The sequence below is a fragment of the Lepidochelys kempii genome, chromosome 9 (genome assembly GCF_965140265.1).
Source record: "Lepidochelys kempii isolate rLepKem1 chromosome 9, rLepKem1.hap2, whole genome shotgun sequence".
Taxonomy (NCBI): Eukaryota; Metazoa; Chordata; order Testudines; family Cheloniidae; genus Lepidochelys; species Lepidochelys kempii.
In genome coordinates, this window is record NC_133264.1 from 21,827,365 (window position 1) to 21,853,274 (window position 25,910).

At 39.4% G+C, this 25,910-nt stretch overlaps 2 protein-coding genes across 24 annotated transcripts in view; one reads left to right on the forward strand and one right to left on the reverse strand.

Moving 5' to 3' along the window:
- The window catches only part of PPM1L (protein phosphatase, Mg2+/Mn2+ dependent 1L), a 51,759-nt gene extending 41,704 nt beyond the window's left edge, over positions 1-10,055 (forward strand). For both annotated transcript variants that reach the window (XM_073359518.1, XM_073359519.1), the window contains exon 3: positions 5,825-10,055. In XM_073359518.1, coding sequence (XP_073215619.1) covers positions 5,825-6,171 — 347 coding nt within the window. In that variant the 3' untranslated portion in view covers positions 6,172-10,055. The remainder of the gene's footprint in view (positions 1-5,824) is intronic.
- The window catches only part of B3GALNT1 (beta-1,3-N-acetylgalactosaminyltransferase 1 (Globoside blood group)), a 36,935-nt gene extending 11,363 nt beyond the window's left edge, over positions 1-25,572 (reverse strand). The window contains exons 1-6 of one of the 22 annotated variants that reach the window (XR_012160745.1): positions 24,595-24,980; positions 22,980-23,117; positions 22,003-22,167; positions 19,509-20,099; positions 18,141-18,223; positions 434-599 (exon numbers count right to left, since the gene is read on the reverse strand). Coding sequence is in view for 20 of the 22 variants with exons in the window: in XM_073359502.1 (XP_073215603.1) it covers positions 17,172-18,134 (963 nt within the window). In the remaining 2 variants the exon portion in view is untranslated. The other 21 variants (XR_012160744.1, XM_073359514.1, XM_073359517.1 and 18 more) reach the window with 21 other exon arrangements.
- Positions 25,573-25,910: the final 338 nt, after the last annotated feature.

A 25,910-nucleotide genomic window follows, 5' to 3' on the forward strand; every position in this document is an offset into this window, starting at 1 on the left:
TTAGCTGAGAATTAGCACCCCCGTGAATAGCTTGGTCTTTCCTTTATGCAGTTGGGCCTTTGAACTTGAGACTCTGGGAACAGGTAATCAGTCGACATTGATCCCCTTCTCATGGCATAGCTGTAAAAGGCTGGGCTTTTGCATAAACAGAGGTGGGGAACTTGCATTCACCTCCCACTAGAGATTCCCCAGGTAAACCACTTGACACTGCTTTGTCCAGAAGTCCATTTTTTGTTTGGCACATTATACAATACAGTCCTTTTGAAGTTCATAATAGTTCCCAGAGTTCACATCGCCTCTCTCCCCTACAGAAGTTACATACAGTCTTGGCCAACACTAATACATAAATCATTCATTTAATACAATAGACTCCAAGGATACTTAAACTTAATTCAGTAAGGTTTTTCAAGGATATTGCAGGAAATTACCATACCTGGAACTCTTGTATCTTAAACAGGCAGCCAATCACATCTTTGCTGGGTGGCCTTAGGAGGCAGGATAGTCCAGAGCAGCAGACTGGAAGTCAGGAGGCCTGGCTTCTGTTCCTAATAATGCTGTCACTGAACTGATGTTTGGCCTTAGCACAAGCTCTTCTCTGTCTGTAAAATGGAGATGATCATGCTTATCCCCCATTGTAAAGCATTTAGAGATCTGTGAATTAAAACTGTGATAAGTGCTCAGTATTATCATCAGGGAGTGGATTGTGCAGTCTCCTGAGATGCTTTTCTTCCCACTTCTTAAAAAGCCCCCAAAAACTTCCCACCACAAAATGGGATTTTAGAATGGCTTCTATTAGCACTGTATTTATTAGCATTCCTTCCCATTCCTGTTTTTCTAAATTTGTACCAGACAACTGCATTCTCAATTCCTTCGTTTTATGAGGATGAATGTTAGTTATGGATTTGTTGGGGTTTTTTTTAGCATGTTGCATAGTGCCCCAGGCTCCAGGGTATGTTTTCAATAGAACCCTCTCTCCTGATGCCTTTTCTTTCAGTACTGGCTGTGACCCTGGGCCTTTAGGGAACCCAATTAATATCAAAGTCCTCTTTATCCACAAATTGCAGTTACAGCCGCAGTAATATCTAATGTTAAATGCAGGACACACTCTCAGTAATGGCAATAGAAAGGACAAATATCTGGCAGTGATAAAGTGCAAAAATAAGGGGATATTGAGAAGATCTGAATGGCAAACCCAGTCTGTGTAGTTTGTCCTCCACCAAAGAATTGCAATAAAAGAACAGTTTTCATAAACTGTGCCTTCCTTTTCTAATCCCCAATCTCACTGAATTTCAGTGAAGCACACTCTGGTTATTCTGAGCATGATCAGCTGAGAGTTTAGGCTTTTCTGACATACTTCCTTTTGATTGGAGTTCCTTTTATCTTCCGATTTTATTATAATTATCATTGTTGTTATTAGACCAATACCTTTTTCTCTGGACGATAAGCAAGTCTACTTGGAGCAGAAATCCAGAACAGAGCAGAAGCAAGAGCTAGCCAACATTTCTAATAAATTTTAAAACTCTAAAGGTCTGTCCTGATAGTTCCCTTCCCTGTTCCTGTGTTTTTGGCCTAGATTATCTCTAAGGGCTTGTCTACACAAGGATATTGAACTTCTTGATTTTTTTTTCTTCTCTTTGGAAGAACAGGTCTCATTAGAAAGATGAATGTTCTAGCTCTCTGCAACTCAACAAAAAATACTCTTGCTAGCCTCACTTAATGTGTTTTCCTCTCTGTTGTGTATTGTCCCATTTTTATTATTACGATTAATATAACCCTCTGCTTTATAATGTAGACAGGGCTATTAACGACACAGACACCAATCCATACCTCTGCTAGGTACTTTTACATATTGCTTAACAGCCCTTGAGATTTTAATATGTATAATAAATATAACATAGACACGGTGCTAAAATTGTAATTATGAAGTTTATAGCAGTACCATAATATATCTGTTACCCCTCTTTGCTCCATTTTTCCATTAACTGATCATAAAATTTTTATGCTAATACATTTATAATGATTTAAAACCATGATTCCACCTTTGAAGAGGTGGACAGTTACTGTCTTATCAAAGGCAGTTACAGAAAGATGCAAAATAACCACATCATGATGCTGAATTACAATTTTTCCTCATCACATTCCATCATTAGAAGGCAGTGTCACAATCCGGGCCCCATGTATAATACAGTTATGCAGCTGCATAATTGTGTTGCAGGATGAGATTTCACTTAAAAGTTAAGTCCCTAGCCCTGGGGTGGAGAAGACAACCATCAGAATGTGAACCTGGTATAAACTGATGCAGTAATCTCTGTCTTAGTCCGCAAACAATAGCGTGAAACATTGGCTCAGAGAAAATGTTAACTTTCCTGTCAGTGGCCTTTTAATACTGAGGTGACAAATATCACCTGATCTGTCACTTTTGGATGTAGTCGCAGACATTGAGGTGGGAGTGGACTGGGGTGGCTTGATGCTGTCAAGGGTTGCTGGAGTGAGAGATGAGGAATTAAGCGCCTTCCCTCTCACCTCAGTGAGCCCTCCCCTCCTATTCACAGCCAGAAGCGGGAGGGAAAGAATCTTCTCCTCAATGCCAAACCCCTCAGCTGGCTCCCAAAAAACCTCACAGCTTCCTGTGAGCTAAATCCCCCTTGTATTCTCTACCTAAAAATGAAACCTCGATCTTCTCCTGACAAGTCCTTCATTGCTGCTCTTCGTTGTCAGAACAAAACTTGTAGTACTTTGAAAGTACAAATTTTGGGGGCTGCCTAAAATAAATTAAATCTAATACCAAAGTAAATAACACAAGACTGACTGGACTAGGAGAGGGGAGAAATGGCTTTTGGGAGTGAGATGCCACATAATGCTGGAGTCTTTGCCACATAGTTTAGAAATAATGTGTTGCATAAGTCACCGGAACTTGATCATAACTTAGGATATGTCTACACCAATGGCTCTCAGCCTTTCCAGACTACTGTACCCCTTTCAAAAATCTGATTTATCTTGCATACCCCATGTTTCACCTCACTTAAAAAATACTTGCTTACAAAATCACACATAAAAACACAAAAGCGTCACAGCACAGTGTTACTGAAAAATTGCTTACTTTCTCCTTTTTTACCATATAATTATAAAATAAATCAATTGGAGAATAAATATTGTACTTACATTTCAGTTTATAGTATATAAAGCAGTATCAACAAGTCATTTTCTGTATGAAATTTTAGTTTGTACTGATTTCACTAGTGCTTTTTACATAGCCTGTTGTAAAACTAGGCAAATATCTAGATGAGTTGATGTACCCTCTGGAAGACCTCTGTGTACCTCAGGGGTTCGCATACCCCTGGTTGAGAACCAGTGGTCTACACTATGGAGACTATACCAGCATAGCTATGGTGGCATAGCCCTGTAGCATAAATGCAGTCTACAACCACTGACAGGAGCGGATTTTCGGTTGGAATAGGTACACCATTAGCTATGTTGATGGAAGCTCAGAGACCCAGTCGGCTGTGAAGCATTGAATTAGATGCTTGCCTTGAAAAAATTCCATTTAGGGTTGTGAAGAGCCACATGCAATTTTGGAGCCACAAATTGACTGTCACGGATGTATATGCAAGTTATTCACCTTGAACAATATAATCCTTTAAACTGAGCTGTCTAAAAAGCAAAATTTTGTATTGTTGCCAAAATCTTTTTTTCTGTTAATAGGGATTATTCCTCGTCAGTAACCGTTAGAGATGCAGAATATTTGGTTTTAATGAGAATTTTTAAGTATTCTCTTTTCAATCATGAAAATAGAAAACATTAAAAGTAGTAAAAAATACTTTTTCATCCAGCCCTGTGGTATACAATATGTGCCATAGAAAAACTTCAGTCATTGCTTTACAAAGACAGCAAAAAAATTTTGCATCCATCAGTTCTTGCTGTAAATATTAGAATAGGTAGATACAATGAGTCTGTTGCATCAGATGTCTTCTCTGTACGCATAATAAAAGTTACAGGCAATGCATTCCTTGAATTACAGGGTCATAATTCCTTGAATTATGGCATGCTCTAAAATTAACTGTCATGTATTGCAAATTTTATGTTTTTCCTATCATCCCAAAACACACAAGACTACATTCTGACTATTTGCTCTCTTGTAGTCTTGGTTTTTTTCCCCAGTTTGTCCTGTGGATCTTCTGCACAGGCAAATCAGTGCACTGGCTACATGTCGTTCCAAGAGGCCACTCAAAAATGTATAATTACATATAGCAACTGCCCAGGGTTTGATTGACTGTATGTTTGAAAAGGTGTTTCAGATACAGTCTTAGAAATTCCCAGTGTCAGGAACTGTGCATGCCTTAATATTGAGACACCATTTTATACAGTCTTCAATGGAGGTGGGCAGGGAGTGAGAATTATGTACAAATATTTGAGACTTCTGAATAGAATTTTCCTTTATACCCCTCATTATTCACTTTGCAAACATTCAGGCAAAAATGTTCTGTTCAGACTGATGTTCACATAAATTAAGTTTCAGGCTTTAACCAAGAATCAATTAACTGAAATACAGTTTCAAGTGGAAGCAGAAATAGTTTAAAGATTAGGTCATCCAACTAGAGAACAGGGAGTCATGTGACTTTTGTGACCTGTCATGCAAACCCAAATAATCAGTTGTGGATAACATAGTTGCAGTGAATAGTTTGCAAGCAATAATAGGCTGGAATTTATTTGCAAGGCAAAAAATATTATTTTGAATAGCAAATTTGTAAAAAAAAAAAAAAAAATTCTTTTACGGACAATTGGCAAATCATGAAAAATGACTGCATTTGTCAAATGTGAATTTTTCATGCATGTGGAGTCCACAGTGAAGACAAAGTGACAATTTTACTAATTTTTCTTCTTTTTGGATGAAGAACTTCCATAACTTTAATGCTTATTTTAAAGGGAGCAAAAAGTGTCTTAAAATATAAATAAATCTTGATCTGTTAGTTCCATGCCTTGTCCTTGAGCATTATACAGTTACCTAGCACACCAACTTCCTTTTTAAATCTTATTGCTTAAGGACCAAAGCCTGGCCACACTGAAGTCAGAAGGGGAATTTTGTCATTGACTTCAGTGTGACCATAATTTTCCCCTCCTCCCCCTCCATTCATCATGAATTATCCTTTGCTCTGAGGATGGTGCTGCTATTTGTAGCAAGCAATCAGCTCCCTTGTATTTTCTGTGCTGAAGGAGAATTGAATTGTTTTCAGAACAAGAGTGTTCTGGGTCGTCATCATTATTGCTCACCCAAGACAACTTGATGGAGGTGTCCATAAATGCTTTTGTATATGTGCCTTTTGATGAGAGTGAGATTTTGGTCTTGCTGCAAGTGTTTTCAATGTTCCATTTCCTTCATACATCCTCCCAAATGAGGGGAAACCTGTTGGTGAATTGTACAAAAGGAGAAGAGCTTTATTAAAACCAGAATCTAGAGATTCACTTTGTATATTGTCTGAGCATTGACACAAAGCTCACTGGAAGGTAAACTGCTTAAAATAAGGGAGACCTCTCTGTTCACAACAGTTTGTCAGACTCATTTGAGGAGTAAAAAACACAAAGTTGTGCTTTGTTTTGAAAGGAGGGCCATCCGTGATGTTATGTTTCAGCTATTTCAATAGCACTGGCTTCCATGTAGATCCAATCCAACTCTTCACTGCATTGTCTTGATGTTTATCTTACTTCAGGCATCTTTTGTTTTTTTAGATATGTAATGTTTTTCATCTGTTTTTTTTCACAGATTTTACAGTGAATCTGGCAGTAAGTCATAGAGATGCAATTTAATAGAGTTTGTGTTTCATTGCAGGTGGCTTCATCAGCTTTAATGGCTCCTGGCGTGTTCAGGGGATTCTGGCCATGTCCCGCTCACTAGGAGATTATCCACTGAAAAATCTGAATGTTGTTATCCCTGACCCAGATATTCTGACCTTTGATCTGGACAAACTACAGCCGGAGTTCATGATCTTAGCATCTGATGGCCTGTGGGATGCTTTCAGCAATGAAGAGGCTGTTCGATTCATCAAGGAACGCCTGGATGAACCACATTTTGGTGCAAAGAGTATAGTTCTGCAGTCATTTTACAGAGGATGTCCTGATAACATAACAGTTATGGTGGTGAAGTTCAGGAATAGCAGCAAAACAGAAGAACAGTGAATTTATAACAGCTCTCTCCCTCTTCTCTAGTGAACTTAAAACAAACTCTTGTATTTTAATGTGGTAGAAAGTTCTAGTAATTATCATTAGGATTGTATGTAAAAGAAATGGGAAAGATCCCTCTGATCTGTTCTTTGCTGAACAAAAAGAACAACACGGCAAGTATGTTTTGGATAGTTATAATAATTAAGTTCCCCACATTGTCCTGCCTCATGTGACCTGCCCCTCCTTTGAAATGGAAGGGTCAGGTCATATTCTAGTTAATTTCTAAGGTTTAAAATTCCTGCCTAAGGCTTTTTCAAATACTGATGATTTCTTAATTTTCCTTTCTAATAGCTGAAGCTGCATTCAGTTTGGCACTGAAGGGGCAAGGCAGTCATAAGCGAGCGATAGGAATGACACTGCTTTTCACTCATATATGTAACTAATCTCACAACTGCACTCTTCAATGCTTCGCATCCTTGTTTATCTAATCTGCAGTGATAGATTGAAAAAGATTTGTAATTATTGGTCTGTGCTTTACATGAAGAAAAAAGAGAAGCTAAATGCTAGCCTCTGCCAGTCCACAATTGGCCACCCTCTTCATAATTTTATAATGAAATATGCCCTTTTTACTATATGATTAAGTAAATAATTGAGTTCCGTGTATCCATGTGATTATCCAGTCTGTGTATAATTTTCATTACACTTTCCCTATGCCCTACTGTATTCAAATCAACTGATAAACTCCCTCACCAAATTCTGAGGTTTGATGCCTTCAGTCACCAAGAAACTAGTTCTGTCATTGTTGAAGAATGCTTAGCATTGATTCAGTTCACACTTGCTTCTGCTTTTTAGCAAAGAATTTTCATAGACAAGTAGAGAAAAAAATACAAGATGCTTTCAAGCAAGGCAGAGCTTTTTATGATGTTCTGGGGAGGTTCAGTAACACTGAAACTTAATTCAAAATATTTGTCAAGGAAAAAAACCCTAAAACAACGCTTATGGCACTTAGTGTTCAACACTGTACACCACCATTGCCATGTAAATTATTGGGAATATGCTTTAGTGCTGAAACATTCTCATAACTGTAACCAAGAAACTTTTAAGTTCTGATTTTCAACAATAATTGTATTTGGAATCGGTGAATAATGTAAATTTTATTATAGACAGCAACCTTCCAAATCTGGTATAGATCTGGAAATTGCTGGTTACTTTATCATATAGTGATCTGGAAACAGAACAGTAACAGAGAATAGATAGTGTCTTAGCAGAAACCTTGGATTCTTTTTGTGAATAATAGGTCAGACATACTAATGAAAACCGGAAAATCTAGAACAGAAAGGTGTGGGCACAGGCTTCTTACCTCATTTTGAGACCTTCATGGAATTGATTCTTTAAGTGAAAGATTTAATTAAAAGATCCAACTGCTGTACTAAGGGAAAAAATCAAGTTTAGTGGATTTTTAATTGTAGCTTTGCAATCAAACTGAAGTCGTAAGAGGAAATATTAATGATCTCACTTCAGTTAAATTGCACTGATCTCATTTCTAAAGCTCTTCCAGGTTAGAGTGCTCTGAAATGATGTGAATGTTGTGCAGAGGTTTCGTGATGGTCCTTATAAGTGTGAAACCCTGTACAATGCTAGAGCAGGAGTTCTCAAAGTGGGCTCCAAGGAGCATTTGCTGGTCACATGGTGAAGCCTTTGCCTTCCCCTTTCCAGCTGCTTCGAGAGGCAGACAGGCCTGTCCTTGCAGGAAAGAACCCAAAGGGTTGTGGAAACAGCTTCTCGGGGAAAAGAGAGAGGCTGAGAGGTTTACTCCACTAAGGTACTGCTACAAATGTAGAGGAGGAACCTGTAGAAATGAGCAGGGGATACAGCCCTGGAGCTATCTCAATCGAGTACTTCAGCAGAAAGCTGAATTACTTCAGCCTCTGGCTACAATCTTGCTGTAATGAATCTATCAGTTATCAGTTAAGTCTTCCATACATACACAGGTGGGGAGCTGGAACTAGAATGATGGTCCTTCAGCTACCAGAAAACCCCACTCTGTATGCCTCTACCACGTGAGCTAAAGGAAATTTCTCAAAGCAGGTACTAAGATTAGGCCCTGCACCCTCCCTGTAGCTCAGCCAATAGATCACAGAAGGGAACTCCAGAGCTCTACAGGAGTGCTGGTAGAGTCGCTTCACCTCCTATGGAGCAGCTAGACCTGTATCAGGAGCCCAGGAAAAAGGATTTGACTGTGTTGTTAACTGTAGATTTACAAATTCAGGTACCATAGTTGACACAGGTAAGGTGTCGGGGTGGTGACTGGGAAGGCAGGTAGGTGATCCATGAGATACTGTTGCCTTAGCAGTGAGCCACAGTCTAGAGCCTTGCACAGGACTATTCTTTAATCCTGCTCCCACTATTATGGCAGCAGGATCTATGTGATCTCAGTCCTGCTGCAAGGCTGGGCTCTACCACTGTAGAAGCATTTGAGAAACTCAGTACAGGAGCACAGAATAGCTTTGTGGGTGGCACTGACCTATGTATTTATTCCAGGATTAAGACTCAGAACTTACTCTTGCCTGATAACTAAACAAAGCTATTTCAGCCTATGTTCAATGTTCGCATTTGTGAAAGCATTAGTTATTTTTCTACCTTTTCTTGAATTTTCCTTTTATTTTTTTCCTTGATGGTTAACTCCTTTGCTATGCCCTGTGTATGAAACCTGTAGCTTTAGTAGTCTGCCATAGCACTGTCAATAACTGCAATAACTCCCTTCCTTTGTCAAAGAAATTCACTTTCACCATCTGTGTTTGATGTGACTGGTGGATTTTACTCTTAATTTAAAAAAAAAACAAGGGGCGGAGACTCACTTTAGGATTAAAGAAAGTGGTATATGAAGAGGGAAGGGACTGTGCAAATTTGCCCTCACGCTCTGTCAATGCATCTACCTTAAAAACCTACTTTCCTAGGGTTTTCCCTGTAAACCCTGCCAGTCATGTTGAAGTCTCTAACAATTTTGTGAGGTGGACAGCTACCCACAAGGGACAAGACTAAGAAGATCTACATCTCCCTTATAAAAGTCTTTAACGTTCAGGTGGTTGGGATGCGGGAAACCAAGGCTCGAGGCCCTGGCTCCACATCAGAGTGGGGATTTGAAAACAGGCCTCCTGTATCTCAGATGCATGCCCAAACCACTGACCTACTGTGTATTCTTATGAGGGATGGGCACACATTGCTTTTCCCCTCCTCTCCCCACCCCAAAAATGTCCTGATCTGTTTGCCCCCAGCTGTCTTGAAGGGGGTTAGGTGTGCTCGGAGCATACCTCTTGAAACAGGCCCCACAGGCAAGAGAGGCAGGGAATACCTTGCTTGCAGTGAGCAGCTTGGTGGTATCGTTACCTTAGGTGCTTTTGCACAGGCCCCGCAGCAGAAACTTAGGCACCTAGGGAGCTTAGGTGGGTACCGGGTTAGGTAGCATCTGAGCAGGGGTTTTGAGGATTTCAGTGGCACCTAAGTGTTGGACTTAAGCATCTAAAGGGGCAATTAGGCGCCTAAGTCCCTTTGTGGATCTAGCCTAAAGTGGCTGTATCAATGTCCAAATACCTGGTCCCTTGAGTCTGTGTGTCCAGATGTGAAAGGCCACTATACTAAACTGGTGCCCATGTCCAACATATGTATTGTTCATTATTAAATATTGTAAACTTGTAGTTATACCTCACTTTTTTTTTTAAATGTTGCTCTTATTGGCAATGGTATTCTAAACTGGTGGTTTTCCAGAGCCAAATTAACTGAGTACACTTTTATACATATTCTTATAGCAGACCCTTGCAGTTTTACTGTGTTGTGCTGTACTGTGAACTCTTTGCAAGGACTGTGCTTTACTAATTAAAGAGCTATAACTTATCCTCATATTCTGGCTGTCAGCGAAGTCCAGTTGTACATAATACACTGCCTTTCTGTGTGATCATCTCTCCCTCTAGTGTCTTGCCCAAGGAAGTATAGTAGCCTACTGACTTAAAGTTAATAGAGTAGAACCTCAGTTACGAACACCAGAGTTACAAACTGACTGGTCAACCACACACCTCATTTGGAATCACAGTCAGGCAGCAGCAGAGACACCCTCCCCCCCAAAAAGGCAAACACAGTACAGTACTGCGTTAAACAAACTACTGAAAAAAAAAAAAGGAACATTTAAAAAAAAAGATTTGACAAGGTCTGGAAACTTTCTGTGCTTGTTTCATTTAAATTAAGATGGTTAAAAGCAGCATTTTTCTTCTGCATAGTAAAGTTTCAAAGCTGTATTACGTCAATGTTCAGTTGTAAACTTTTGAAAGAACAACTAACGTTTTCTTCAGCGTTACAACCAACCTCCATTCCCGAGGTGGTTTAGCACAAGCAAAAGATGCATGTTCTTTAAGGATGAAATTTACCCCAGTGCAGAGATCCTGTGTAAGGTATACGCATGCCCACTGCACAGGAGTGAACTTTATACGAGTGCTGAAGGTCCCAGATTCAGTCTCCATTGATGATTATGGTGTCTGGACATATGCACCCATGGTTTATTACATATACAGATCCAAGAGCAGAATTTAGCCACCAAAAAGTTTGAGGACCTGTTTGGTATTTAGAGCCATGTCATCAACTTGCCCTGCATTCCTTGCCAAGATCTTTCCAAACATGGTTGTCTTACTGTATCATATCAGTGAATGCATTTGAAGCAACTTAACTGTTTGTTGCAGGCATCCAAAAGTTTGGTGACAGTACAGCTTGTTCAGGCCACTGTGGCCGAACATGCAGGTTCTGAAATTCACAGATCATCTCCAGGTTGGCAGCATCAGCTGTTTTATTTATTTTTTTTTTCTGTAACATTTAGTGTGAAGCACAGGAATGGAAGTGTCTGGTCAGTGAAATGGTCCAGAAGATGATTTTTAAAAATAAAGGGCTTGGTTAGTGATCTTACTCCCATTGAAGTCAGTGGAAGATTTGTCATTGATTTAAGTGAAAGGATCAATAGTAAAATCAGTATTAGATTGTTTGTGCAGTGACATTTGTTGTATGGTAACCTACGTGTGGTAGGTAAAGCTTTTAGTGTTCACTCCGTATAACAGCTATCTGATGGTGCTTTTACTTCATTAAAGTCAGAAGAAATTCTTTGCTTTAGAGCAGTTAGGCCAGATTGAAGTAACCATACAATATATTTGCTAAATAAATTCTAACTCTGTATTTTGAAAATATAATTTTTTTTTCAAGAAACCAGCTACCTTTTAACAGACAAGATGTCACTGTACTAAACATTAGGAAGATACTGGTGATGAGTGGTTTTTCACATGGATGGGGAAAAATCAGCATTTTTCTTTTTTAAAAAAAAACCTCAGCCTTCCATTTTCTAAAATAGGTTTTAGGCCTTAATCTTGAAAGTTGTTCTGCAGCAGTCTACCAGTCCAGAGTAACATCTAGGATCAGGACCTTAAAAAAGTAGTTTTGGAAAATGGAAGGTTCAGGTTTTTTATTAAAGCAACAGGCAATTAATGTTACTAGTAGCTTGAGGTTTAGCAGACATGTAATATAGCTGCTAATCTTTAATGGTGGTTAAGTTTGTAATTATCTTTCCAAATCTAAAGACTGGAACCTCATGGAACGTTTACATTCTAAATTAAGCATACTTTTGTATATTGAATTACTAGGTTTGTTTATATAGCACTGAAGGACTTGGTTTTTCTGTGTCATATACAAAAATTTCATTGAGCAGGACCTCTGAACATGGAGTATATATAGAAGCAGCTATTACATGAGTATCTTAGGTACAGTAAAATGTACAAGGTCAGAGCAACTGAAGCTTATCAAACTATAAATATGATTGTGACCACCACATTAGAGGCCTTTGGAGGAAAAAGGTTTGAATCCTACTTTTAGAAGAGGCTAGTTTCTTGCATCTTCCTGAGGTCAAAAGGGGAAAAAGTCCATATTCCTTGAGCCACAGAGGGAAAGGGGGACAGTATTTCCCCGCATTTACAAGTCCTAGGGTCCAACAGCTCTATCCCTTGAACCTTTGGAGGTGCATTAGTTTATAGGGAAACAGCTGCTCAGAAATCCAGTTCAGTGTGTATTCTATACAGGTAATTCATAATAAATCACTAAGCAGTTATGGTTAGATTCTTTATCAATCTAAACGCAGAATCTATGCAGCCATAACACATTGGTTTCAGTTAGTGGTCAAATATTGGTCCCAGAACAGACAATCATGTCTGTCTGATTAGAGTCTAAGTACAATACCACTTTTTAAAGACTATCACACAGGGAACATCCCTTTAGAGCGTTAGTGTTCAAAAGCCAAATGTCTGAAGTTTTTGTTCTATATTGAATCAATTCAACTCTCCTTGCTACACTACTCAGATTATACAAGTGAGAGATGTGAAATATGGACAGTTAACCAAGGCTGGTTTTACCAATAAGACCTAGTTCTTGGCTAGTTTCAGGACCATTCCCTTTTTAATTTATTATAATGAGACTTTTGGGATCCCTATGATTCTACTACTGTAGTGGATTGAGGAGCAGGGGCTGGGGGTATGCAGCAGCGTACTTTAGAAGTAATAATACAAAGACTAGTATTGCAGTTAGAGATTGTAGAACCATGGCTGGCTCTGTTATATGGAAGAGTGCTCAGGAAAAATGCTTACACTTTTTTATGATTGGGCTGTTTGGGTTGTTAAAAACCTATCAGTGCAGTATTTTCCTACCTTTTTGTGCATTATAAGAGCAGAGCCTGAGGTATGTATGACAGTAACTGAACCACACTGTCTAAACAAGTAGTGTTTACTTTGCTAAATCATCATAGCCAAGATTCTCTTTATGCTTTATAAAGTTTGCAGTTGCTTTTCATTCAAAACCAAAAGCACTTAAAATTTGTATTTTTATTTCAGAAATCTAAGTTGTGAGAGAAAGGCTTTCACTATAGCTTTAAGGAACACTGCAGACAAAGCATTACAAAGAGTCCTGGGTAAGCCAGCAGATTACATTTTCCTTACTTTACATAGTGAGTCAGCATGTATGTACTACCGACACCTTAAATTAACTTTTAAAAGTCTGGCTATTAAGAATCAGTCAGATTAATGAAGATTGCAGAAAGTAATGTAATAAGTAACTACAGTCACAAGGCTAGAAATAGTGAGGTTTTAGCTATAAAGTTAAAAACACAACAATTATGCTCAGTTGGGTTTAGTTTATTCTACTTGATATATTCAATACATTGCAGCATTTGCTTGTTTTAAGGATGCAAAATAAAGCCCCATAGTTGAAGGTGAGAAACTATAACAGCACAGGTTATATTCTCTCGGCAATTAGAAAATTACTTTATCAGGCATCTACAGAAAAACAATCTAAAACCACATGGGCCTGTTAGAGATTATAATCCCTTTTTGATTATCAGAGGCCCAACATGTATTTATAAACTAGTTTACAGTTTTCATATTTTAGAAAACATGGACCCCACTACACAAGGAAATAAGATAAAATCCATATATCCTTGCCTTGTGGAAAGTATGTTTCCCTTCCATCACAGATTACTACTAGTATACAAACATGGTTTTTCAACCTTTGAAGTGTAATTTTTTTTTTTTAAATAGCATCAAGTAGATCACTTTAACAAGCAGCATTCAGAGGAACACATTTCAAATCCCTCCCAAATCATATATTCTACTTCAATAGGAAAAGCTACCATTTTCCTATAAGGATCCAAAATGTCACTCAGCCTCAATCTCCTTGACATCAGTGGGAATTTTGTCTAAGTAGTGCAGCATTGAGTCCCATGTTTGCAGCTTCTGGGTTTTATAATTTAAGTAACATATCTGATATAGACAGAAGATTAGGAATTCAGTGTTCACATCCTATTTAGTTTACCCTCAATCAGTTTCTAGTTCAAGTTTGTGTCGTACATTATGTACACTGTGAATCCAGACTTCAAGCATAATTAAATTCAGTTTAAATTACTCCAACTTTTAAAAACGAACTATACCAAGATAAAAGAAACAGGTGATTTAATACAATTTTCTGTAAATCTACTGTACATTTTCTTTTTAGTACTGTACTAATAGCAGACATAAAACAATGCCAAAACTAGGTACAGGCAACGAATATATGCAGTCTGTGGTCTTCATTAAAATGGTTCATCCTGCAATGCACCTAGTCAGTTTAAGTATTTACTATTTGTATTTGAAGGTACGCAGTCAATGAATCCCAGTAAAATGTCTAAACACTTAAATCTGCAAACTCTACTGGAAGAATATACAGGTGATAGATACAGTGGTAATTTTACATTGTGAATGCTATTTTCAATACACTAGAATAAAACTCTAAATACTAAACATTGTTTGATGCATTTTTGTGCACACCACCTCTGTGAGAATATGTACGGTCCTAAAGGATGTTTGACCTGCTTCATCTGCGTCATTTGCAAGGCCAATAAGTTCATAAACAGGGTCATAAGAAATCTTAGGCTGAAGTTTACACTTCATTTCTATCAGAAGATGTTAAGGGGACAGAGTTGTTTGGGTCCTACATTAAAATTGACTGATGGTGTAAATTCATACAATTATTTTAAACTCCCCTCTTATAATCAGGTTTGTTTTTAAAAATAGCCAACATTTCCGTTCAAATAACATGGCAAGCAGTATTACACATTTTATGCTTCTAGTAATAAACACGTTCAAAGCTGTTTACAAACGGGAGAAGCAAGAAAAATGTCTAAGTTACTAAGAGGCTGTTTCAAATTAAATCATCAGTTTTGTAACTAAGTTACAATTTCATGTTGAATAAACTGTGTATAAATCTACATTTCTGAAGGCAAAAGCCCTGCAATTGCTGATCAGTGAACCTTGTCAGGCACAAAAGTATCTTGCTTGGAGAAAGTTACTTACTTTTCTCTAATTGTCACACCTATTTTTGCAGCTGCAGCCATCTGCCTTGCATCAGCTTTGTGAAGACTGAAGTCTTTTGTGATTCCACCTAAAGTATTCTTTTAAAAAGCAGTATTAACCACTGTCCAACTACACTGAATATCAGCATTCATGGGGCAAACACTCACTATTAAATAAACATTCGTGTCATGGTAGGTTTAAAATAATAAGCGGTTTTGTAGGTGAGAATTTTTCACTGTATGCCCAGTCATTGGACAAGATGATATATACAAGTTGAGCATGTTCCTTCCCACCCAACTATAGTAAAACTCATATCAAATCATAAGTGGATCCCAGAAGTTTAGTTGTTGCAGTTTTGCAGTAATTTCTAGTTCTAAAATTAGAATAGCGCTTCCTCCCCACCATATTTAAAGAAGACATTACCTATCTTTAGAATTTCATTAAACTATACAAGCTAGTTTAAAAAAATAAAACCTACAACCTTGAATTGAATCACAGTGAGCACCCTTCTAGAACAAAGTTCAAAATACCGGGGTCTACAGTTTGTGGTGGTGAACACAATTTTCTCCCCTAAATACTAAAGTGGAATCTTAGTCTTAAATTAACCTGTAAGATATAATGTATGGTTATACAAAGTTATCAAAATTCAACACTGATCATAGTACACATTAAAAAATATTGATGAAACCTCATTCTTGGTACTAGTAGTGGAGTTATTTTATACCTATTCTACATTTGTCTCTAAGAGACAATTTAAAAGACAAATTAAATGTAAATATCCTATCATTAGCTATAGTATGAGTAGAAGTAAACTGGCAGTGCTCTGTCATTCTAGATGTACAGGATGTCACTGTTGTATCTTTGGTATGTGATAGATTTTAGATGTGTCAAGAATAATAAATGTGTTAATGCACTTGCAGATTCTGTATTGTCTACCAGAAGCATAAACTACTGGAAACATGGCCTTGCTGATATGACTAAGACAATAAAATACCCGTCTTTACATAAAAAAAAAATCATTTGTTTTCTTGTGTTAAGATTCCTGTTAGAAAAATGTCTAGAAATATTTCCAAATGTTTATTTTAAACTCTGAACCAAACAGTTCATTTTGCAAATGAAAGTTGATCTCAGCATTTGAAAGCCATTTCAACTGACAAGTTTCACAGCAAATCTCATTGCTTATTTTCCCTGCCTGGATTCTGGTAGGTGTGGAGATGAGCCTATTAGTGCATAAATTTTGCTGTCCTATTTTGCATAGTAACTTGAAAGTAAGTTTATTTGAACTTAGTTACACTGCTGTAGATCTGGCCCTCTATCTTAATATACTGAGAACACTGTTACCACTAAAATAATGCAGCTTTCTGAAGCCATTAAGGCAATTCTATAAAATATATTTATAGGCACCTAAAAAAGCAGCCAGATTTTCTGAAGTGCTGAGTATCTAGAAATTCTGCTGATTTCAGTGAAAACATAGGAGCCTAAAATTAAACAACTAATTTTGAAAATCTTGGCACAATATTTCTAAAGGAATCATTGGGGTTGACTAAGCAAGCAACTTTGAGCATCTTGCAGTGCAGAGGAGGAGTTCATGTGTTGATGGGGGCCCAGGATGAGACATTCCCTATTGTAGGCGGGGTACCCATCTGAAGGAAAACAGATAGCACTTTGCCCCAGGATCTAGGTTTGTGGGACAGTTCTTTGAGAAAAAAGGGGTGCTGCTCCTGCGGTTCCATAAGACAACAGATTCCTGGGGAGGTGGCAGGAAACTCAGGCAGGATGACCCCATACTTGCAGCAGACTGTTCAGAAATGAACCAGATGGGTGGAGTGAGCAGAGTACTGTTACCATATAATCTAAATAATTCTGGAATAAAAAAGGTGCAACGAAGTCTCATTCTCAATTTAAAAACACCATACTGAAAACCCTCTAGAGATATTCTGCTGTTTTAATTGTGCCTCGTAATCAGGGTGGTCCCATAAGCCTGAGTGATCCTTTCTAAAACCCCATTTCCTTGTTCTACAAAACTCAATTTACACACTTTCTACAGTGCAATTCAAACCAAGAGGCCAGGACAAAACAGTCAGCTTTTGACAGACCTATATTAACATGGGATCATTAGCAAATGAGTGAAGTGTCTGTCAATAAATCCTGCCAAAATCTCATCAATTCACTTGAAGTGATACCATGTACTGCAATCAAGTGTCTATATTTACAGATGTTAAAGTTAATTTTGTATAAAAAGAAGAGTTGTGTATCTTCTAGAATATGGATGTTCACATTTAGCATATTTAAGCAAATTCCAACATAAACATCTTCAAATTTAATAGGTTTGATATGGCTCATCATTTCATAAATCTTCAGAGCCAGTTTTCCATCAAGTATATACCCCATTCCACTACAGTATGGAGGATATACCTTAAATGGATATTCATCATAAGAAATATATGTTTTTCTGTAAAACCCTCTGTAGGAAAAGTTATCAATTAGAGGGTAACCAGTAAAAAAACTGTCTGAAGAATTTATATTTTGAAGAAACGTTACTAAGTTGCCAGGGTTGATGAAAACATCAGAATCAGTCTTCATAATGTATTTAGTATTTGAACAAAACTCAGACACCCATCTGAATGCCATGATTGTTTTCAAGGTAAGATTGTTATAAGTATCCATAAAATCTTGGCGAATTATGTCACCATACAGAATGCTTTCATCTTCTATCGATAATGCATCTAAGCTGTCTTCTCTTTCAGCTCCTTGCCCTAATAAGAACAGTACTAGAATCTGACTGTCCCCCCAGGATTTTTTAGAACCCCATGTTACTCGAATGGCCTGCCTTGCCTCTATATCCATAGGTTGTGAAGACACCAAGATGACCAGAAACGGATTTGTATCTTTGCATTTCAAACGCTCCCGCAGCGTGAAGAGGAATTTCTGCTTGTAAACTGGCTCATATTCATAGAAATACATCCAGTTTGTATGCTCTATCACAGTATGCGAAGGAAGTGTCATGTACCATGTCATTATTATGACAGAAAGCATAGAGAGTGCCAAAAAACTCCATTTTAAGTATTTCATAGACATATTCACCAGAAGCAGCTACAAGATAGATGTGTGTAGCTTCAAGAGGCTTACAAAGTCCTGGATCAGAAATTTTGAGAGCCAGCTTCTTGCTGAAAGAAATGCAGATGGAAAAGGTTAGTACATTAAGAATGCAATTGTACTCATTTTATTATCTGCCTAAAATTGTAACTACAAAACATAGCTTGATATCATGAGGTCAGAAAAGGAAAACTACACTGGCCCTGCTAAACACTGTTCTTTAGCCACAACTTATATCTTGAACACCACATACTGATTATGAATGAAGTTTGCTTGTAACTAGAGGAGTGGTGACTGATCTTATTCATGGCTTTCTCCTTGGGAGTCCCATCTACTAAAGGACCAAGTATAGAGCACTCTTAATTCCAGAGACAGTTGAGGGCTCTCAGCACATCAGCCTAGTGTTTTAGACTCATTTAAAGCTTGATGCTGGAGGGATGGTGGCACACAAAAACAGATGACTAAAGTGTTTTTTTTAAATACTGCTCAAAACCCATAAGTTAGCAATTTCTTTTGATGGAAAGAAGGTAAATAATTTTATTACATTTGTAGTTTGAGATTTTTATGTAAGCAGGAACGGACCAGGAGGATATAAACAAAAAAACAAGACAAAAACAAATGCAGACAAATATGCTGTCTCATCCCAACACAGCCGCATCTCCTCATTAACTGCATGCTCTTGGCTGAATATGCTAATGAGGAGTCAACTTCTATACAAGCAAACTGAACAAACACTAGAATTACAAACCTACATCCATAAGTATTTCAGTGACACACACCAAGCTCTTTATAATATGCTCAACACACAAAGATGGCTATTTCCTACAAAACAACTATATAATAAAAAAAAGTTTGTTTAGTTATGCACATGTTGAACTAGCCAACTACATAAAGGGACAATCTACCCAATCCTGCCAGAGAGCTTTGTCATTGACTTAAATGGGAGCAAGACTGATCCACTGTACAGTAGATCAGGTTCAAACCTTAAGGTTTGTGCCAGAAAACTTTGCAAGCTTATCATGTAAATACATACACCTCTACAATGACTTTTAGGATAGTCTGGTCAAGCCAGAATATCCTAATAACTGCATGCAATATTATGAGGCTTTGACACATACAAAACTGTGTCACTGCAATTTAGCATATGCTTCTATGTGCATTATTTGGTACTTGCATAATGAGTATTTTTGAAAGAAATTCTAAGAGTTATGGAAAGATACTCTGAATTTCCAGTTTTGCAAATTAGAAATTGTCTACGTACACTTTGCTTTCACATTATGGCAGTCTAACTTTCCAATTAAAAATTACTTTGGTATAATGATATGTTTCAGAGCACTAGAGAGAGAGAATGTTTACCTGGCAACTGTATCACTGCTGTTTGTATTATTCCTCCATCCTCTTATTCATCTACTACACAAGAAAAGTTTCTGTGAACATTTCTCTTCTGATGGTGCCCTGGAGCTGATGTCAAAGTATGTTACTGTTAGACTTCACTGTCTGAGATTTAAGATCTTTTACTTCATTATGAAAGAGGAAAATATTGAATTCCACTGCAGACCTAAAACCAAAAAAACCCTACAACTTCCACCCTTCCTCCCTCCCCACCCCAAAAAAAAACCAAAACCCCGCAGATGAAATTAATCAAATACAGCAGGGGAATGCAGCTGATAGCACTAAGAATCCTGATCTCCTTACTCAAAACTCCAATGAAGTCAATGAGATTTTTCACCAAGCAAGGAAAACAGGAATTAGCCCAAGAAGCAGAACAAACTGAGGACGTTACGATGAAAAAGGGAGCTACCAAAGTCATTTTTATGCTGTTAGGTTTATTAACAAGATGGCCTTACTCCTGGGCCTCAGAAGACAGCAGCAGACCTCTGAGGGGATGTCATATCCCAACTAGCAATTCCTCCTCATATGGACAGGAAGAGCCAAGCATGTTTTATCCTGAAAGGAAAGACTAGTCAGTCAGTAAACAAAGTAAAGCTTACTCCCTAACATCACAAACTATCAAGCAGCATGTGACTCAAGCTATCATCAGAGCAACATACTGCCATGCACAGCAAAGCCATTCAACAGAAACTACATACAAATCCCATTCCAGAATGCAGTGAGAATAGAATCAGTAGTCTGTAGTCAACAGGAGTCTTGCCATCAACTACAATGGGAGCAGGACTAACCCTATCCATAGTTTCTACTGATTGGTTGCTTTACAGATAATGTAAGAATTGGCAGGTGACAACTGAGGAAGATAGCAGCACAGAGAGTAAAAGATATGAGCTAGCAATCTTAAATGTATACATGCACACACAACCCAGCTGATCCATTCTCACAGTAGTCTCCCAAAATTGACATGGGATTGCACACAATATAATCATTAACATAATGAGTGCCGATAGTTATGCTACAGCAGTGGCAGTGTTAACAAAGCTTGATGTGCAAAAATCCCTACTCCAATATGATTAGAAATGGTATCCTTGGAAAGCACTTAAAAAAAAAAAGATGAAATATGCCCATCTGCACCATACAAGAGATTAGGTATTCCCAAATAAACAAGTTCTGTGTTCAGTTTTGAGCTACTGCTAATAAGCAGGGATCCTAGAAATCTGTTTGCCAAAAAAAACATGAAATTTGTTTTTACAGAGACTCTTTAGCTTTTACATTTTGTAAAAAAAATAAAAACATACACAGTGAAACCCTGATTTATCCAGTCTAACTGAGATCAGGGCCGAATCGGATAATCAAAAATTCTGATAATCAGAAGAATGGGCAAAGAGCTTTCTATCCCTTATTTTAAGATGGGAAGCTTGGGCAGTCAGCCTCGGGCAGCTGGTGGTTCAGTTAATACAATGAGTTGGGTAATGGAGGCTCAGATAAACATTGTGTTCAACTGATTTCTGTAAATATTGTGGCTAGGGAAACTAAAGTTCAGTATTTCACTTTAATTGCAGAAAGACACATATGTATAGATTTTATCAGAGCATGGGGGGGCTGTGTTTTCCACAGAAAACTGGGATTCCTGCTAATAAGTAATGGTATGGCATTACCAAACTAATTACCAAGATTCACTACATTGTGGGAAGTTCAGTCACTCTTCCTATTTACAGGAAGATCTTATCCAGTCTTCTCTTATATGGACATTACAGTTCATGTGGTATTTCTCCTTGCCCACCTCATAAGGTGTGCTATATGCCAGATGTTCCCTTTCACTTCAGAGGCAACTGCTTTTCACTGACACTCAATGTGTATCATTTAATATAGTTATAAGAAATGTAAAACCATATTTTAGAAGGAGAACCTGGTTTATTCCCCTATCTAAAAGGGACTGTGTGTAGGCAATTATAGTTGGATGTCAGTGACTGTCAAGGTTCTCCCTCCATGTGATAAAACCACTGCCTTGATCCAACTCTGGATCCAGATTCAGGATGCTGAAAATGCAGTAGCCTTCTCCTCCTAAAAAAATGAAAACAGGGCCTCCAGGATAGGATTGACATATTGAGTATTATGTGACCATGACACCAATTTGGACCCTCACCTTAAACTGGCACAACAGTATTGACAACTCCAAGCGTTCAAAAATCATGAGATTTTTAAAAAATTACGTTTACAGTACTATTTGTTTGCCTTCTAGTTTTGGGGCCTTTTCGAGCTTTTGTTCACAAGTACAAGGGCTAGAAATTTTTTTTTAAATGACAGCTGAGATTCTCATGTAATCACATGACCCTAGATACTTCAAAAAAATACCAAATATCACAAGCTTGTTTAAGTCACAACAGTGAGCTAGACTGTGGATCCCTACTAGCTCGTCCAAGAAACATATGTGGAACATAGAAAACATCCCCAAACCTACCATTGTGATGTTAATTCCAGATTACTCTCATCACCACTGTCAGATGGGGAGGAGAAGACAGTGTTCATGGCCTAGCATGGGAGTGATCTTCCGCTGCTTTTGGTAATGATGTGATGGAGGATGAAGAGGCCCCAACTCCAACCTCTGAAAACGGGAAAAAAACTCCTAAGGGAATAGAAATGCAAAAGTAGGAGCATCTACACAAACACATTCACTTGTTTCCTCTTCACACCCTATCCTGGCTTAAATACACCCCATCCAGAAGCCTCAAATGTTATCAACCCTGCAATCAAGTCTACACAGCCCTCTGAGACTCCTCCTCTCCTTCCCTGTTCAGAGAGGAATGAAGGAACAACACGGAACAGGTTTGCTTCAGGAGAAAGAAGGAGCTGCAACAGAGCTACTGGTCTCTCTATATTTTAGCAACCTGAAAACTACCTTGTGTTCAACCACACAATTTTCAATGGCATACCAGCACGGAAAGACATCATCCACTCTAAAATTTAACCCCTCCAATGCTCGAGAGCACACAACCCCTATACCAAAGCTAAGGGCCAGCAACACAACAGCAGAGTCAGAAACTGCTACATGTAGCAAAAGCTAACACAAGGCAAAATTTACTATCTTCACCTCTCTCATTCCCCTGGGCCAGAAGTAGCAAATTATAATAGGAGGGTTGTCCTTGTCAGAATTTGCTGCTCCTCACTTTTCCCCATCCTTGTGATGTCAGTTTTGAATAAAATTTGACTTAATGCTGCCCCATGGAGCTAGCAATAGCGACTAGCAATGGTTCAGTAACAGTGCTGCCATAATAAGCAGACATGAGGAACAACAGAGACTGGGCCATTGTTTGCGCGTGTTCTACAGATTCAAATTCCGGCACTTATCTGCATGCACTCCAGCTGCCATTAACTTTGTTAGATTTAACTTTATAGAATTGCAGAGATGTGTCTGTAATATGAAAAATGCATATGTACCTTGAGGGATCAAATATGTCTCATTTCAGCACTGAGTTCTACATGCTTTGTCAGTCTGGGATGGTTTGTGTGCAGCAAGCTCAGTGTCTAAGTGTGGGTAGCTCCTGTTTGTTTAGCTGAACCTAAGCCCAAGTTCTGCTGTAGCAAAGAGAAAGAGTTAGACTTCATTTTATAATGCTCATGTGCTGCATTCCCAAAGTATGCTGCAGCATCTCTAAGGATAAAGGATAACAATGTGTGTTATTGGGGCATTACTAAAAGGGAGGAAAGTTATGGTCACATTGCAAGGGTGCCACATTCCTTAACTTTGTACTTCCTGTTTTTTAGAGGTTTAAGTTTAGCTATTCTCTCCTCTCTGGAAAGGCATGAAGCAGCACTAGGCAACCTTCATTCTGCATTAACAAAGTTTTTAGGCAGTTAATTTCCTTGGGCGTGGGGTTTTTTTTTTGTTTTTCTTTTTAAATATATAATTTCTCAGCATCTCCATAACCCAGCTCTCCCTCTCCACTGCCTCTGGCTAGTTGGCAATAATTATTACCACAGTCACCGAAGACAATGTTGCATGTTAATCCCTTGACTACCCAACACCATCTCCCCAGGTCAGGGGCCTCCTGTCTCTGCCTGTTCAGCAGGTTGGTCTTACCTGCTTCCCATGCCAGAGCAGACATCAGCAGAGGTCCTGCAAGTTAAGAAGCTGGGGAGAGGATGCAGGAACAGTGCAGGAACTAACATGGAGTCAGGCCTATTTTTTAGAAGGAAAATAAATATGGAGGGCATGTCTGGACCCCTCCTATGCACCCCATACTTCTCTGCACAACTCTGACCTCCCTCTCTTCCTTTAGCAGCAGCATAAGGAAGGGTGAGTCCGGAGCACCTTCCTTACTGCACGAGGCAGCATGATTTAACCTTAACGGTTTTTTTTCCCCTCACATTTTTTACCTGTAATATGAAGTTGCTCTAAGACAATTATTCACTGGAAACATTCAGTCTTATTTATATGGTCAAATATATAGGAAATATATAAACATTTTCATCTGTAATGCGAAGCAATTTTGGCAAAGGGAGGATAAGTTACTATAATTTGAAATCATTGGTTGACAACTTGTTCATCTCAAAGTATTCATTATTTAGCTTAATTTTTCCACACTAACATTTTGTTATGGTGCAGCTATACTGTTGCAGTTCCAATAAAATATTAATCTGGTCTAATCACTCAGTTAGTAGGCCTATTTTTGGACCTATGTTTCATACACAACCATAGACACATCAATGAAAACCCCTAGTAAAGATACGCTGCAGTAGTGTAATCTTGATCTGCTGCAGTTCACAGTGTGCCTGTTTTTAAAGGTCATGATTACCTACAGTGCATTACAAAGACACAAGAACTTTGCAATGTTGCTGCTACATTGGCATAGGTAAACCATTTGAACAGGAAAAAGAAGTGGAACTAGAGTTATGACATTGTGATACAGTGCGTAACTTAGTTACAGGTAAACAATGACATGCATCTGAATAGAGTGAATCAAAAGAAGGGATAGTGTGCTAAGGGCAATTAGTAATAAAATACCATTTTAAAACCAAGTAATTAAAATAAATGGTAAGATGCAACACTTACAGTGGGTAACAGGAAATGGAGTCCCATGTAGGCTCACCGTATGGTAGCTAAGCCAAAGCTGGCACTGCTGTCAGGCTCCCTACAGACAAGGTATGCCTGTGGAGGCATTCTCCTCACACAAACCCAGGCAGAGTTGTGACCAGTTTTAGGGTGGTGGACGTATCAGGGAACCAACTTTTTTTGGCCACTCAGTACCTTATTTCAGGCTGCAACACGTCGGCATAGGGCTACACTGCACTTCTAAGGCCACAACCCTGGGGCAGGGGTGCTAAGGCAGCACAGCCAGCCAGGAGCACCTGCCCCTCTGGCAACCACTGCAGGTGGCTCACCCCATCCACGGGAACGTCAAACCACTCTGCAGGGCTCCCCTCCCTGCCACCCCATCTCCCTCTTCGTTACCCCCAGGGCCCGCCCCTCTGCCCCCTCCTTCCACCCAGGGCCGGCTCTACAGTTTTTGCAGCCCCAAGCAGCGAAAAAAACTGCCGCCGCGGACGGCAAAAGGAAGAAGCTGCCGGCCCTGCTTCCACCCTCGGGGCAAGCTACACCCATCCCCCTCCCTCCTTCTCTCCCCTGAGCCCCCTCCATAGCAGCAGCCGTTCTGAGGGCCAGTAAGGGGAGGCTGAAGCAGACGTTACTGAGCAGTAACCCTTCCAGGGAATAACGGTCCTGACACCACGATAGCCGGAATGGCGGCGCAACCCTCCCCAGCGCTCACAAATCCCAAGCCGCACGTCCCGCCAGTTGCCTCTCGCGCTCAAGGGCGCGTGAGCCCGCAGCTAGCCTCGCCAGCCGCGCTCAAGGGCGGGTGAGCCCCCAGCTACCCCCCGCCAGCGGACCAGCCCTCATCCCCCTCCTAAGAAGCTGACCCCTTGCCGCTACTGACACGCCTAGACCCTACCTTCGGGCCGCTCGCAGACCTCACCCCCGCGCATGGTCGGTGGGTGAACCCCCCCACTTCCGGGAGGCCCCGCCCGCCGTGGTGGGAGGAGCCCCGGAGCGCCCGCCCCAGCGGCGCCGGGCCGAGTCGCTGGTCCCCCCATCCCCGGCCGGCCTGTATGGTTAGGCGGCAGCGACATGGGGAATTTGAGAATCTCAGTGGCACTTAAGCATGGGACGTAGTTGCCTAATTGCCCCGTTAGACGCCTGTGTTCCAGTGTGGACCTGCCCCATAGGGCTTACTCGCCTGCCTCCCTCCATTGACTTTAATTCCAGTCTCCAGGTGTGACTGAATAGGCCTGTCCCATTGACTTCACATTGACTACTCATGTTAGTCAGCACTCCTGAGACTGATAAGTGTTTGAAGGCTTAGTTCCAAA